The 17283-nt window shown below is 39.5% G+C and overlaps 1 protein-coding gene across 1 annotated transcript in view; it reads right to left on the minus strand.

Annotated features, from left to right (window-relative positions):
* The window catches only part of INO80D (INO80 complex subunit D), a 55934-nt gene that overhangs the window by 13566 nt on the left and 25085 nt on the right, over window positions 1-17283 (minus strand). Inside the window, exons 4-9 of the mRNA XM_081935693.1 lie at window positions 15692-16443; window positions 15291-15399; window positions 7674-7898; window positions 5533-5636; window positions 2081-2214; window positions 661-878 (exon numbers count right to left, since the gene is read on the minus strand). Coding sequence (XP_081791819.1) covers window positions 661-878; window positions 2081-2214; window positions 5533-5636; window positions 7674-7898; window positions 15291-15399; window positions 15692-16443 — 1542 coding nt within the window. The remainder of the gene's footprint in view (window positions 1-660; window positions 879-2080; window positions 2215-5532; window positions 5637-7673; window positions 7899-15290; window positions 15400-15691; window positions 16444-17283) is intronic.

Genomic DNA, 17283 nt, shown 5'->3' on the forward strand with positions numbered 1-17283 from the left:
ATCTGTACAATGATTGCTTTCAGGACTAGTACATGTCAGTGAACATACTTGTTGATTTTGATAACATTTAGGAGTTTGTGTGACACCAAGGTTGTTATATTACATGTCAATAAACTGAGGCACTATCAATGTTATTAAGAACCCATAATCATTAACCACATAAGCATATGAATTTGTCTTGCTCAAATACAATAGCTGCATAACTACAGTTCTGCTTTTCCAGTACAGAAGATCCTCACTTAACAACTACAATAGGAACCAGCAACTCCATCACTAAGGGGCACGGTCATTAAGCACAATGTCACATGACCATGTCAACTTAAGACATCAGTTCTATCTGCTGTTGTTAAGCAAACCACCATAAGTCATTAAGTGTGATGTCATATGACTGTAAGTTGCAACGTCCTGCTGGCTTCCTTACTGACGTTGCTTATCAGAAGCCAACTGTGAAGATTGCAAATCGTAACGGTTGTAAATACGAGCCAGTTGCCAAGCACCTGAGCCAGTTGCAAGCATGAGACCACAGGCAGGATGCAATGGATGCAATGGAGTTTCAAGAACCACTCATAAGTCTCATTTTTCAGTACTGTCAAACGATCACTAAACAAACGGTAACAGTAAATAAATGTTCTATGTATTTATTCAGAGCTGGGCACTGACCGTATATGAGCTATCTCCATTGGCAGTGAGATGCTGGTGGGCATAATAAGGTTTCCTTGGGGTACAGCAGGAGGAATTGGCTTTTGGGGGCGCCGTGGCCCTCGTCTTCTCTTTTTCTTGTGTTTTTTGGTAAGCGCCGGGGGCTTTGTTTTTTTCCTGGGTTTCTTCTGCTGCTGGTGTTGAACTTTACGACAGCTGTCTCCTCTCAAGAAGTTATCCTTTCAGAGTGGGAAAGAAGACATTAACAAATATTTTTCTTTTTTTCTTTCAGATTTTAAGAGTACAATTACATCACAAAATTCAGACAGACTATCTGACAATGTGAAAAACCAGCCATGAACCTAATTTTCACCAATAGCAAGGGCAAGAGAGCTAACAATATACATAGAGGCCAAAATATTTACAACTGTAATAATAACAGCATAAATGTTAATATAAAATAAGAGCTGCAGGTATTTGAAGGCTAGAAAAATAACGATCATTAGAAAGAATGACTCACAGAAGCTAAAGTTACAAATAATCAGATTATTTTTCTGTCAAATGGATTAGTCAGTTTAGCATTTCACACCGTTATCGGAATGATCCTGCTTATCAGAACAAATGGAAAATACCACAAATATGCTATGTAATAGGAGTATACATAACATTTTTTATCTGAATGTCAATTTTTAATTCAAGATTCCCCATTTAAGTTAAAAACAGTTGTAGCAGGCATTTTCAATCATTCTGGAAATGTTTCTGGCCCCAAGTATAATATTTTACACATCACCATTTTTAATTCAAAGTTATCAAAACAGACTAGGAAACAACCATTTTGAACTCAGAACAATTTATACATCACTACTTTGTAACAGTTAATGAGAAATAACTTTAGAACAATATTTGGAATTTATCCCAAAGGTACTTTTTCAAGAGGCAACTAGACTTTCTGAATTTTTTCTTGAAAACGTTTCACTTCTCATCCAAGAAGCTTCTTCAGCTCTGAAAAAACTTCTTGGATGAGAAGTGAAACATCTTCAAGGAAAAATTAAGAAAGTCTAGTTGCCTCTTGAAAAAGTACCTTTGGGACAACCATGACCTGGATGACTGAGAATCTCCATAGACATTCAGAATGTATGTGTCTTTGTCTATATCAAACATTTAAGGGACTGTAATAAAGAAGTTTTGAAATGTAGGAAAGCTGAGTAAGCGGAGCCTGCATCATACTATGACAGGAAGCTTAAGTACCTTCCCATAATCCTTTTGGTTAACTCAATAAGACAGTTGATATCCTATTATTTGTAATCATAATTGGCAAACCATTTTACAGCTTTCTGAAAAGAACTGTAAAAGTGGAACACTTTTGGTTTGCTACAACTTCTGTTGTCTGAATGTGTAATGAGGTTTTTTTCCCCCTTTCTTGACCATCAAATGTACTTACCATTTTTTTGGCATGTTCTTCACATAAGGGGGTCTGATGTGTAATGTCAAAAACGGGCACAGAGCATTGCTGTCCATCAGCAAACCTAGCTGTACAACTTGAAAAAAGCTGCTGCGATCGATTCAAGAGGATATCTATATATATATATGCCAGTTTAAAGAATAATATGTAGTCTTATTTTCAAAGAATTTTAAAACCCCACACCTTTAAAATGTAATTTATTTCTGTATTTCAAAATTTAGATGATTTAATAGCAGACTGCCTTCCAGCAGAACTGCTAATGATTTTCTATTGTCTTAAGATGAGTTTACTGAACTAGGTATTGTGCTAATGAGCCAGTGTTCGTTTCGTAAAAATGCTTAATCAGAATTGTGAGAGGAAGACGGAATATAATCAGTAGATTATTTTCTAATAAACTAATAGAAAATGAGACAATATATTAAAAGGAAGATTTCTATCATCTACAGAAGATATAACAACTGAAAAAATCCTGTTTTTCTAAAAGATGATACAGAGAGGAAATCAATAAATAGGATTCTGAATTTGAACTTAGATTGCTCATAAAAGGTATATAACTAAGAGTCTCTTTAGTCTTTCTCTAGCTATGTTTCCTTGCTCAATTTGTAGCAGATATATTCCTTCAAAATTATGTTTTCATGCAATACTGCTTCACTTTCATGGTCTTAAAAATATGTTCAATATTTAACATGTCTTTCTCTACTTAATAAATACCAAAATGAGCAATGCTATGTCTGGTACAGCAAGACAATGAGTAAGAATATGTAACTAATGCCCAGGGATTGTTTAAAAGCATAAGCTTGGGGAGACAAGCTAGATCAGCAATGGCGAACCTTTTTTGGCTCGTGTGCCATAAGTGGGAGAAACGCAGGGGAATTGTGCGTGGGCGTGCCGCACCCATAATGCAATGTGTGATCCCCCCAGTGCACATCCGTGCACTACAAGTGCTTCCCCCCCCCCCCATTTTGTGCATGCTTTTTTCACCCTCCCCAGGTTCCAGAGGCTTTATAGGAGCCTGGGGAGGGCGAAAAAAACCTCCCCTGCCCCTCCCTCCCAGAGGCCCTCCGGAGCCTTCAGAGACCTTCAGGAGGCTTCCCTGAAGCCTCCAGAGCACTTAAAATGACCCTCCGAGAGAACCGGAAGTGACTTCTGGTTTGGTCGGAAGGTCGTTTTCAGCGCTCCGAAGGCTTCAGGGACCTTCAGGAGGCTTCCCTGAAGTCTCTGAAGCACTTAAAATGACCCTCCGAGCAAACCAGAAGTCCGTCCCCGAACGTCCGGTTCGCCCTTAGGGCCATTTATTTGTGTTCCAGAGGCTTCAGGGAAGCTCATGAAGCCTCCAGAGGGCCTCCGGGGGGGGCGGGGGGCTCTTTTCACCCTCCCCAGGCTCCTATAAAGCCTCTGGAGCCTGGGGAGAGCAAAAAATGGCTTTAAAAAAGAGTGAACTCAGCTGGCCAGTGCATGCATGCGTGCCCTGACAAATGGCTCCACATGCCACCTGTGGCACGCGTGCCATAGGTTCGCCATCCCGGAGCTAGATGATAAAATCTATGGTGTGTGAAAGAAAGGCTGATTTACTGATATAACTAATTGCATAAATAAATATAGTTCATGGGATTGGTTGCTTGTACAGACAATACTTTAGATAATGGCTGCTAGATTTGTAAAGGAATTTAACGCATATAACATGGATGGAATGAAAATATCTGAATGATCTGCAGGGTATCTGGAAGGATTACTAACTTCTTTAATATCAACAGCAAGTGACTCTCTCCCATTCTACAGTCTGTTGAAATGAAGAAGGCAAGACAAACAGAAGTCCTAATGAGGAGCAGTGCCATAAGCTTCATTTATTACTGGCATTGAAAACATATCCTGGGGCTCAGAAGACATACTTAAAAGTATGAGTATACTAAGAATATTTCTTCTGTACCATCTTCTATTGATCTTTAGGTTTCTAATGAAAACAAAGTACAATCCACAAGTCTGTAGATTGTGCTAAAATGTATAATTGTTCAACTCTAACCTAGAAGTAGCTTACATGACCAGCTTTTTAAAACATTTCAGCGTTATGATTATGTAGTGTGCTATTTTCTTTCAGATATTTTATTCTTATTTCATCTACAAGGTTATTTCTGTGTTGTCATTCCTGCCTACATTGCTTACTTTACAATTGTCAGTTTTTTCGTGCCTAGAAAGAATATAAATTAAGGATAAACCTGTGTTTAAAAACAAAACAAAAAAATGGAGAGAGACACTTAAGTGACTGAATAAAGTATGAAGAACAGGGTAAAAGGAAGACATTAAAATTCTGAGCTCATTTAATCTAATTTGGAATATTTACTTTTTATTTCATTGCTTCTGCATTTCTTATGTTCCCGGACTCACAGCTTTTGCTAAATGGAAAGGGAGACCATGTCAGGGAGGCCTTTGCAGTTTCATCAGCTGCAAAGTTGAAACCTTACTTGGAGTGGGAGGACCTTGCAATAGTGACTCATGCCCTTATCATTCCTTGGTTAGATTGCTGCCATTCATTTTACTTTGGTGCCTTTAAAGACCATTCAGAATGGTCTTCAGCTTGAAGTAGCTCATTTGCTGGCTGACATGAATCACGATGAACATATTGCACCTATTTTGTAGCCTACATTGGTTTGCCAATAGTTTTCCAAGCACTAGTTTTAATTAATAATGCTCTTAGCTTGACACCTGGATACTTACAGAAGTACCTATCTAACCGTATTCAACCCAACTGATAAATTCCCCTCAGGAGATTTGCGATACCCCTTCTCCTGGGAGGTATTCCACACCAAAACACCTACATTATGAAACAAGCTCTTTCTAGAAATTAGCACGGGTCCCTTGCTGATAACTTTCCAGAAGCTTAAAGATGAAGCTTCCCTGGGCTATCTTTAAGAAAGAATTATGATTGCTACTATATAGATGTCTGTTGTTATTATTACATATTATATTTTAAGATTTTATTATTCTTTGGATTTTTGCTGCATTTTAGTATATTTTAAATATTCCTGAGTCCCGAAGATTCAGCAGAAATTTGATACAATACAGTAAATAAAATAATTAGCAGAACTTATCTACTCCTACAGTTAATGCATTCACCATTTTATCTTTATTTTTATCTATTAAAAAAAACGCTGAAATTTTAACCAATAACTAGTCATTAAAATCATACAAAATTATGCTGTACTCACTATTTCTAAGTATGGAGCTGCAGGCTTAATTTCCCAACTAGGATTTCTTGCCTTATAAATCAATTATACCGGCCTACTTTTAGAAGTCAATCTGCTGTCTTAATGCACAGTGCAAAAGAAGTACAACCAAATACAGATGTCAAGTGCTATTTACTGAAAACAACAATAGACCAAAATTCCATCCCTTTCATCCACCGCAACTAAACAGAGGAATAATGAAAAGGATACGTTGAAAACAATGTTTAGTGAATGGAAGAGCCTTGTTAGTGCATGGTTCACCCTTTGTGGTCCCACCGCATGGTGATGCATCCCTCTGCTTCACTTGGCTTGAGCTGAAATAGAGGGAGAGGGGGGGAGAGGGAGAGGGAGGAAGGGAGGGAGGGAGGGAGATGTTTATTAACATAGTCTTATCAAACATCTTAAAATTTAATTATTGTTCATGTCTACTTTCACATTACAGAAGTATTTTATCCATCCTGCAAAACATTCACAAACAGGAGACGGTGTTAGTATTTTTTCTAGTTAGTAGATGTTACCATATGTAAAAGACAAGTACACTGCATAACACAGAGATTGCACTCTTTGTAACATCCAATGCATCTATTCTCTATATAATACACAATTAAAATAATAGATACCTTTCTCTTCCTACCGAGTACAAATAAGCTTGTATAAACAAAATACAAGTTCCTGAGAAGCTGTTTTTCTATTAAAATGCACACACACATATATAAAGCAAGTATTACGGGAAGACAGATTGAGTAAAATTTTCAATAGTTAAGGATCAGAATTTCAATATTCTTATATGTCTCTTTGCAAATAAAATGAAACTGTTATTTAAAATATCAAAAAATTCTGAGTATAATGTGCAAAATAGTGCTGATTTGCACATATTATTTACATGATTTTGAATTAGCTTTGTGACCATAAGGCTTTTGTCAGACTAATATATCACACTATACTCCTATTCCCAGATCTTTTAGGTGGACAAGTGTCTGGTATATTTTAAAGGTAAAGGTTCCTCTTGCACATATATGCTAGTCATTCCTGACTCTAGGGGCAGTGCTCATCTCCATTTCAAAGCCAAAGAGCCAGTGCTGTCTGAAGACATCTCCATGGTCACATGGCCAGCATGACTAAACACCAAAGGCACACGGGATGCTATTACCTTCCCACCAAAGGTGGTTCCTATTTTTCTACTTGCATTTTTACATGCTTTCGAACTGCTAGTTTGGCAGAAGCTGGGACAAGTAACGGGAGCTTACTCCATTACGCAGCACTAGGGATTCGAACAACCAAATTGCCGACCTTTCTGATCAACAAGTCTCTCAAAGTGGTCAGCTGATATCTAATAAAGATAATGGATAAACTGATGACTAATAAACTAAACTCAATCTAGACAAGTTAGATACACTGTCAGTTGGCTCTTTACCAGATGAGGAAAATAGGGTTTAAACAATTTTGGACTGAAATGCCCTCTCCTTGAAAAACTAAGTAATGCATTCTGGGGATATTATTTGTTCGTTCAAAATTCATTCAATTTCAGTAGCCACCTGAGTCAATAATTCCAATTAGGTTTCTCTCTCTTTCCCTCTCTCCTTCTTGTTTATTGATGGGACCCAAAGCATGCCCACTTTGCCTGATCTTACCAGATGAATCAAAAACTGGTAGACTCACAAACAGCCAGGTCCTACGCTATGAAGAGCTTTATAGATGATAACCAGTTCCTTGAATTGCACTCAGAAGTCAATAGAAATCCAGTGCAACTTGGAAGCCCATATATGAGCATACCACAACAGATAATCCTACAAAACCCTACCTCGGGCATCTCATCTCAACTGAACCTGTTCAATCAAACTCCAACTCTGAAATCCAGGACAGAGCTGGAACCCCAAATTGTAGCCTTAAGTGTCTTCTATTTCCTGATGTAGGCGAGTCACGTCTCTTGACCAGAAATATCTTGGTAACTGGTACCCATGCTTCAGGGACGTAATGAAATAAGAGGGATAGCATCAGCATTCCATTCCATTAACCCATTCCAAAATCATTTATGGAAGAAATCCCCCTGTGTCCATAATACTCTATTCTGGTATTTAGACTTGATTAGTAAGAGCTGGAATCAATCTGAATTCAGAATTAAAACCTATTACCAATGTTGGCAATTAACCAATAATATTCTGTCACTCTTCATTTGGAATTAATTTGCTAGGTAGGATTATTCTCAGATAGAAAAATCATAGATGCAAATTAATAATATTAGAAGATTCAATTCTTAGATTTTGTTGCTGAAATTTTCCAAGTTCCATTAAAACACTATTTTGCATTTCCCAAGAATTAGGTTGCTGCAGTTGTATGGAAAACTCCCTCACCTGGTCCGAGGACATGAAGCTCTACGGAGTTCTCGAATCAGCTGCCCAGCATATTCCGGTTCTCTGTTTGCTGCCCGCAGCAATGCTTTCCGGAATGTATGTTGGCATTTCCTTTGTTGAGTTTCTGCCCGCTCCAGGCGGCAGAGGTGCTTGTATTTCTGCTGAAAGTAAGTGCAAAGTTGGGAAATGCGGGTTCTCCTACCACTGGCATAATCATCATCAGGCCTGTAAGATTGGAGAAAGCTGATAAAATAGCCTGCATCCTGTTCCAGGTAGAGCAGCAAATAGTGTATTAACTGCATCTGTACAAAAAGCCCTCTGGTTTTGCCCAATCTGCTTTTTAATAATAATAATAATAATAATAATAATAATAATAATAATAATAATAATAATAATAATAATAATAATAATAATAATAATAATAATAATAAATTTGGATTTATTAGCCGCTCCCTTTCCAGGCAGGACTCGGGGCGGCGTACACTAGGACATATATAAACATACATATATACAAAGACATACATGCATACATGCATGGAGGAGGTAATAGATTACAACATTTAGACAATTAAAACCAGTAACATACCCCAATAATAAAAACCCAATATACAATAAAAATTTAAAATTTAAAAAGACAGTCAGGAGCAGAAGCCCCCACATTTGTGAGCCCAGTCTTTCTGCAGTAGTACAACTCCAACAAAAGTCAAAGATGGAGCAATCCATTGAATAAATAGCCACATCATCTTGTACGGTTTGTGTTCTAGCTAATTTTTCTCCATCCAGACTCTGACAGCCTCTAGACATTAGGGCATGACTTCCACAGCATCTCCCAATGAGCCTGGAATGGAGATATTATCTGCCTATAAATGACCTCTCTGAGTGGTTCCATGTAGATATTAAACAGGATAATGAAAACGACTGAACACTGAGGCACTCTGTAATGAACTGCATATGGGGCTAACATTTGTCCCTGCAATCACCATTTGGACCAACCTACTTTGGTAAGAGGCAAATCATAACAATGTCACGCTGCCCCATCAACTCCCAATAGATAGTCCAAAGGTCAACATTATTGCAAACTGCTAAACAATCTGGTAGGATTTTCTCCTTCAAATCTCATCACAAGATCATTCTTAAAGTCATGTATCTCTCATGCTGAGGTGTAAAATCTGACCTCCATGATTCTAAACAATCTGTATCCCCTATAACAGTGATGGCGAACCTATGGCACGCATGCCACAGGTGGCACACGGAGCCATTTGTCAGGGCACGCAAGGCGCTGCCCTGTCAGCTGGCGAATGCGCATGCACGTGCTGGCCAGCTGAGTTCACCCTTTTTTTAAGCCATTTTTTGCCCGCCCCAGGCTCCAGAGGCTTTATAGGAGCCTGGCGAGGACGAAAAGAGCCTCCCCCGCCTGCCCCCAAAGGCCCTCTGGAGGCTTCATGAGCTTCCCTGAAGCCTCCGGAGCGCAAAAAACCCACCCTAGGGGCAAACCGGAAGTTCAGGAATGGACTTCCTGTTTGCTCGGAGGGTCGTTTTGACCGCTCCGGAGGCTTCAGGGAAGCATCCTGAAGGTCCCTGAAGCCTTTGGAGCATTTAAAATGACCTCCGAGCAAACTGGAAGTGACTTCCGGTTTGCTCGGAGGGTCATTTTGACTGCTTCAGGAGGCTTCAGGGAAGCCTCCTGAAGGTCCCTGAAGCCTCCGGAGGGCTTCCCGGGGGGGGGGAGGCTGTTTTCGCCCTCCCCATGCTCATAAAAAGCCTATAGAGCCTGGGGAGGGCAAAAAAAGCATGTAAAAACAGGGGGGGGGAGTCACGCCTGTAGTGTGCGCATGTGCATTGGGGGGGTTTCACACATTGCATTATGGGTGCGGCACGCCTGCACACGACCCCCCTGCGCTCCCCCCACTTATGGCACACAAGCCAAAAAAGGTTCGCCATCGCTGCCCTATAAAGTGCAATTGCAAACCCACAATCTTCTCACCCCACAATCTTCCTCACAAAGCTGCGCTTAGATAGGATGGTGGTTATTTAATTTCATTAGATCCAGGCCTGCCCTCTCAAGGAATGAGTGAACCACTGCCGTTCTAAGGGATTAATTTCTCTTTCCCTCAGAAGATCATTGACTGTAACCTAGATCCAAGCCCCATCCTTTTCTTAGTGACTTTTATTAGCCATATGGGAGAGAGGTCTAACATACAAGTGACTGAGCTAAGACAGCCGAGGTTCTGTCCACTTTTGGGGGAACTACAGGTACAAAAACCTCCAAGGTAACAGCACATGACATCATCTCTGTATTTTGTTAAAATATCTCCATCTGACTTCCAACTTGGAGTAAATGTGAGCGATGAAATATTCAGCCAAATGATCGCCACCCAAACTGATTAGTTCTTCTGATCCATCCTTTCCCAAAAGGGTTGAGGTACTTCTCCAGGTGGAAGAAGGGTACAGTGGCTTGCATCCTTCTGTTCATTATACTTTGCCACCTTTGCCACTACTTGCATCTGATCTATTTTGCTTCTTGTTTTTTTAGCAGTGTGACTCCAGGCATCTCTTTACCTGCTCCATTTCCCACTCAGTGGGACAACTCAATGAACCAAAGGAGCAGCAAAGGATCAATGGATAGTAAGAGGTCAATCAATGGTAATTCTGTTGAGTCCTTCTATATTCCAGAAATCAACAAGGTGTTCAGCAGACTTACAGGGAAATTATCCAAAGAAATGGATCCACTATTCCTGTTGGAAATCTGCTGTCTGGAGGGGCCATTTTAATGAGTTCCTCTTCCCAGTTGGTGGCTCTAGTTAACCCCATTTTCACGAGGCAGTGAAAGAGGAAACCCCATTACAGTGGGCTGGCAGAAAAGTCCCCTAGAACCAGATTATTGTACAATGGATTTGAGGCAAATACCAGATCTAAAATGTACCCAGCTATTTGGGGCCGGCGGTAAACATCTGAGACAAATCCATGTTTGTTATGATAGTCATAGATTCTTGAGGTCCCCCAGGGAAAGGAGACTGAAATCACCCAATACTTTGGCTGAATCCACATACTCTGTAATGAAATCCAGCTACTTAATTAGGCATGCTGTCATGCTGCTAGGAGCATAGTTCCATTGCAGCATTCCCATAATCCCCCAAGTCATAAGCAAGACCTCATATCCAGCCATTTGGGAACAGCATTTGCTAGCATTCGCAACAGCTAGCATCTCTAAGTAAACATCTGTTGCATTACTTTCCTGTCCCAGGCATGATGAAAAACGTGAAATTTGGCTGGACCAATCTCATGAAGTGGATGTCTGGTCAAGTCCATGCTCTTGTTCATAATTAAATCATATAAATGGCAATGTACTATATTGTTTTTAGAAATTCCTATCTTGTAAGTGAGGTAGCAACCAGTGAGAGATTTTGTTATATTCTATTTATGAAATCTGTTCTCCTAAAAGGATCAGTTGGTGCTTTTATTAAAACTCTTTCAGCTTTTACATCTGAGAAATTTTACCACCTGCCTCTATTGTTATTTTTAATTTTCTGCTTTAAATGTTGGCTGAGACATCGGGATTGTTTTTTGTAAAAGAGCTACTTTTCCTGCCAGTGGAAGCAATAATTGATTCTTCTTTCCTCATGCAACTGCCCAGTACCACTTTCTTTGTCAGTCTTCCTCAATTTAGTGCATCCAACTATCAGGAAAAATATTGGTTTGGATGGGCAATATAAGAGCCTCCTTCTATAATGTTCCCATATGTGATTTCCCTACTTCAACATTATCGACAAAGTTACTTTTTTCTACAAAAGTCTTCTATGGATTCAGTGGATTTTATCCAATTAAATATTTCAGAATTTTTTGACAGCCTTAATCATTAAGGCTTCAAACCAGGTAACTATGAGTTCTAGTACTACTTTAGGCATGAAAGTCAGCTGAGTGACTTTGGACTAGTTATTCATTCTAGCCTACAATCTCATGTTAGGTTAACCAGGCAGCCAATCAATTCCTGTCACAATCAATGGATCAACACTTGGTTGATCATCAACAACACCACCAAAAATTAGATACTGTTTGCAGGAAAATAGTAGGGAGAATCAAAATTTTGATATCATCTGGACCATCTGTGATAACTGGAAGTTATGGGGATATTCCTACTTATAAAGACAGTTTGTAACAATGGAGGATTAGCAAATGAGCCCTTAGCCATTCCTGTACAGGCATCATAGTACTCAGTTCTCTCTCCCATGTTACTCAAGAAAGCCATCCATAATTCAGTAGTGTATCTCCACCTGACCAGACAGGAGATGTAGTGGAGTCCTTATCTGATGGCTGAAGGCTGAAAGCGATTGAGTTAGGTGGGACAAAATAAGATGACATTGAATCCTGCTGGTGTGCTTATTGTCTCAGCACTGGCTCTAGACAGAAGTTAATGTCACCTGAAGAACAGATCTGCAACATAGCTCTTCTTAGAACAATGGAGTTTGGTGGCCAGGGGAGACTTTGCTTGACTTTAGTTTATTTTCTAGTCATTGCATTTTTAAAAAGTAAGTGGCTCTGCACTGTACTTGGGGCCGCCTTTTAAAACTACCAAGAATCTGCCATTAGGACAGCTGCCTCACAACTAAAACCTATGATACCTTTATGACAGACACTACATTGGTTAATAATGTATTTCTGACTATAATTCAAATTGTTGGTTCTATTTAAATGTTCTACCCATGGAACCACCGTCTTTAAAAAGTATCTCCCTATTTGCAGTCAGCCAAAGGGATATGCTATAAGTATACTCTCCGAGAAGCTGATGGATGGGAAAGGGTACATGGAACAGACTTCTGGAAGGGTAGTTCTGCCCTCTGGAGCAATCTCTCCTTATAATCTGAATACCTCTCAAGCCCCTCCCATACCCCTTTTAATCTTTTGAAAAGCACAAGGAGACGCATTTCGGACACCTGCAGGGAGTGAGGCAAGCTCCCCAACAGGTCCGATTCAAAGCTCTCTGGAGAACGGTGGCAGGGGTGGCAGCCATCTTCATATGACTGCTCTGGAGCTGAGGCATCTGGAACAAGATTTGTGCAGCTGCGGAGAAGCAGATGGATTGTTGATCAGGAGGAAGACTGGCCGATGTAAGAGTAAGAGAAACAAATTCTGGAGCTTATAAAGTTTCCGCAGCTAAGCTAGCGCCTAAGCGTCACTTGGAATATGAAGGACGGAAAGAAAGGAGGGGAAAGCTATCGGTGAGAGAGTACTGAGATCAAGGAGAACTTTATTAATAAATTTGGAATTTGAAAAACCTAAAGCTAGAAAAAAGGAGGCGGGGGGAGATCAGAAAAATTGGAATATGGACTTTGAACTTTTGGTTCGACTACCGACAAGATTTGACAAATTAGTGATCTGATCACCTAAAGGAACAATAAAAGCCACCTACTGGAGAGAAGAGACATAATACCATCTTGAAACAAAGGAATAGAAGAAGGGTGTGGTCCGTCTTTTTACTTGATTTTATTTTGTTTACACTGGAAGAAAATATAGAACTTTTGAATTTTGGAAAAGGATTGGATTATCTTGGGATCTGATATAAAAGAGAAGGACTAAGAAGAAGGACTAAATTAATTGTGGTAAAATATAAAAATATTAAAAGTGTATTACATTTGATCATGGAGGGTGGGATGTAAGAGGAGTTGTTGGAAATGTTAAAAACTGCACGAGCAATATTAAAAGGTAACAAAGAAGTAGAAAAGGAACCAGAAAAATTGTTGAAAGTGGAGATAGGAGGGGAACAGACAAGCAATGTAAATGAACAAGGAATTAACAAGGTAGAAATGGAAAATAAAACTCAAAGGGGTAAAGGGATAAAGGCACAATAGAGCAGAGAGGGGAAAAAAGGGAAACAACATCTGAAAAAGAAATTAGTCAAAAATAAAGAGAGAATAAAGGGAGATGGGAAAGAGGAATTTAGGGGAAAGATACTCAAAAAAATCTATCGAAAAGTGAGAGGGAAAATATAGAAGAAAAGATATAAAACACATAAAAAGAAGAAAAAGAGAAAAGAAAATTTAGAAATAGGAGAATAGTAGAATGATATGTATGATCCAGTAGAAAGAGAGATTGTTAACAAGGTAAAATGTTTTAATTAGAATGTGTGGGAATTATATTAAAAACCTTAAAGCTGTTAAATAACTATGTTATGCTGATTATATAAAACTTGAAATTTGAAACTTGAAGGTTCATATTGTTAATGGAAAATAGATGGAAAGAAATGCTAAATTGTTTATTTTTAAAGAGAAAGAAAAATTATAGTTTGTACATGTTAAAAACTAAAAATGAAAAAATATGAAAAGAAAAGTAATACGGCTAAAATTGGAAATAATGGAAATATAATATAAAATGAATTATGTCTTTTGGTGGGAATGTTAAAGGGGGAATTTGGACAACACTCTGTTCACAAAAGAATTTTTATTATGTAACAAAAATAAATAAAAAACTTTAATAAAAAAGCCACTTTCAATTCTAGGAATCTGTGATTCTGATCACGTGTTTCAGAATTATCCGAATCATGTTTTGCAAATTTGTGCTTTTGGCTGAACAAAGAATAAACTTTTAGTAGCAAAACATTTAAAAGCCTCAATGAACAAACTGTAAATGCAATAGAGCAATGATGGTGAACCTATGGCATGCGGAGCCATTTGTCAGGGCACGCGAGGCACTGCCCTGTCAGCTGGCCAACGTGCATGTATGCGCTGCCAGTTGAGTTCACCCTTTTTTAAAGCCATTTTTCGCCCTCCCCAGGCTCCAGAGGCTTTATAGGAGCCTGGGGAGGGCGAAAAGAGCCCCCCCCAGAGGCCCTCCGGATGCTTCATGAGCTTCCCTGAAGCCTCCAGAGCACAAAAAACCAGCCCTACGGGCAAACCGGAAGTTCAGGAACGGAATGGAGTCGTTTTGACTACCCCGGAGGCTTCAGGGAAGCCTCTTGAAGGTCCCTGAAGCCTTCGGAGTGCTTAAAACGACCCTCCAAGCAAAGAAGTGACTTCCAGTTTGCTCAGAGGGTCATTTTGACTGTTTCGGAGGCTTCAGGGAAGCCTCCTGAAGGTCCCTGAAGCCTCTGGAGGGCTTCCGGGGGTGCGGTGGAGGCTGTTTTCGCCCTCCCCATGCTCCTATAAAGCCTCTGGAGCCTGGGGAGGGTGAAAAAAGCATGCAAAAATGGGGGGTCGCGCATTGCATTATGGGTGCGGCACACCTGCACACGACCCCCCTGCGCTCCCCCCACTTATGGCATGCGAGCCAAAAAGGTTTGCCATCGCTGCAATAGAGGAAATTTTTCATTTAGATTTCATTTAATGCCCACTAAAAGAGTTTTACAGTAAATGATAACATCAATTACGTAATTATACAAATTATGTAAATTCAGAATTAAGGGACAATGGGTTTAACATGCAACACCTATCTTTCTGAATGGTCAGTTATATTGAGGCTTTACACCCCAAATATATAAGTGTCAAATAGAATCAGAACTAATGTGAGTGCTGTGGACTTTCAAAAATCAGTTTAATCATCTTCTTCATTAATGTCTATGTTTTACAAAAGAATGTGCATCTAAAAACCATATTTTATTGTGCATTATTTTCTTTGTGTACTCACTCATTCCTTTCATATCTAAGGGCTTCCCGGATAGACCATGCAACTTGGTATGGAGAGGTTTGATCTAATTCTTCCAGTTCTTCTCCACTATCTTCAGACCAGTCCAACCCTGAAAAGGGAGAAAGAAGATGAGCTTCTTCAGCCACATTCAAGTGCCCCTGAATTTCTTTCTCCAGGACAGACGATATATATTTCTGACTTTATGATGAAATAGTAATCAGTAATCAGTAAACAGTAATGAGTACCCTGTATATTCTGAGGAAGCATACTGAGACATTCCTTTATGGATTACCTTATTCTTTCCAATAAACAAATGAAAAGACCCAATGTTCCTCCAATTAGTTTGCTCACATACAATTACCGATCAAAATGCAAAAATGCAGATATACTTCTGTACTTACCTAAATGTGGAAAGAGATCAGCATCCAGCTGATGTTTCTTAGTGCACAGTTTCACCAGTCTCTGTAACCGGCTCCTACAGAATGAGTATGGGGAGAAGGCTGTGGCTTTCATTAGGATCCTGTCAGCCCTGGGTGGATCTGGGGCATGAACTTTAGTAGGGTGCAAGAGAGGCAGAGGTCTTTTGTTGGCCGACTGCCTGGCTTGTGCTATAGCGTGTGTGGTGGGTGCCACTCCCTGCATTGGTAGGCTGGTATTCTGAGGTTGAGGTGACTTGCAGACTAAGCCCTGTGGATGCACTGCTGGCTTTAAAGACGTTGGTATAGGTGAGAGATGGGCATGTTGCTGTGGTTGCAAAGGCTGCTGCTGCAAAGGTGCAGGGACGGGGCTAAAGTGCTCTTGGCGAACTTTCAGAATCTCAGTTTCTTTCTGGCGTTGACGGTTTTGGGCTAATTTGCTCTGCAACTTTTTCTTCACAGCTGTCCCTTTCTTGAGCTCTTCATCTTCCTCATTGAAAGCAAAGGGGTCTTCCAATTCTGCTTCCAAGTAGTGGAGAGGAAGCCGGGCCCCTGGTGGAGAAAGGGACATCCCAACCAGGCCATTGGACATCTTCAAAGCCAGTGGAGGAACTGTCAGGCTGAAGGCTATTGAATCCATCTGATGCCGAACTTTTACCTCTTCTGTTGGATCATTCTTTTTCTTCCTCTCCTTTTTCGGTAAAAAGCCAAGAACTTGTAGGTGACTATTGCAATACCTTTGAAAATCAAAAGCAAAAAATATGTATTTTTCTCACAATATTTATGTCTGAAAAGAATCAGGAAGAAAGAGCTAATCATCAACACTTTGTCAGTCGAGCTAGAACTGAGAAAAAAATCTATTTATATTTGTTGGAAGACTCAGTGAAGGACATATAAATGGTCATGCTCAACTCTTCAAAAATGGAAGCAAAACATGAATTACAGTAAACATTTTATGGGAACAGTTACCATACCCAAAGCTCTGAACATTTGCAGTTATTACCTGCATATTTAAATGATGCCCATTTGAAAGGGAGGATGGGATTGATTATATTTAAGTGTAACAGAAAGCGTCCAAAACAATCTTTTTCATATCCTAATAAAAATAGCTGTTAGAATTAACATATTGTGGAAACTTAATTCTCTAACACTTCAGGCTTATGTTTGAAATGAAGAAAAGTGTAAAAATTGTCTAATTTAATAGCCTGTTACAGAAAATGGTTTAAGAACGGAAAAGTCTTATCATTTCAACTTTACCAATTCCAAGAGAAAACTGTGCAATACAGTATATTGATGTCTGATAAACTAGGAGCAGGTTGAGCTCAGCCCCTTATTCACAATGAAATTTATCAGGTTATCTTATACTTATAATTTTTATAAATTAACCATCTCACAGGATTGTTGTGATGATATGGATATAGAAGAACTGAAAGAATTGTGTATGATGCCTTAAACTCCTTAAATGGTGAGATGCCAGAGTACCAGATTCCCATCATTTTTGGTTTTCATCCATGATTTTAAAATCTTGTCCTCAAAAGGCCTGTTATCAGTATTCCAGTATGAACGAATAAACAGCC

This window comes from Natrix helvetica (assembly GCF_964273705.1).
Source record: "Natrix helvetica genome assembly, chromosome: 1".
In the NCBI taxonomy this organism is placed as follows: Eukaryota; Metazoa; Chordata; class Lepidosauria; order Squamata; family Natricidae; genus Natrix; species Natrix helvetica.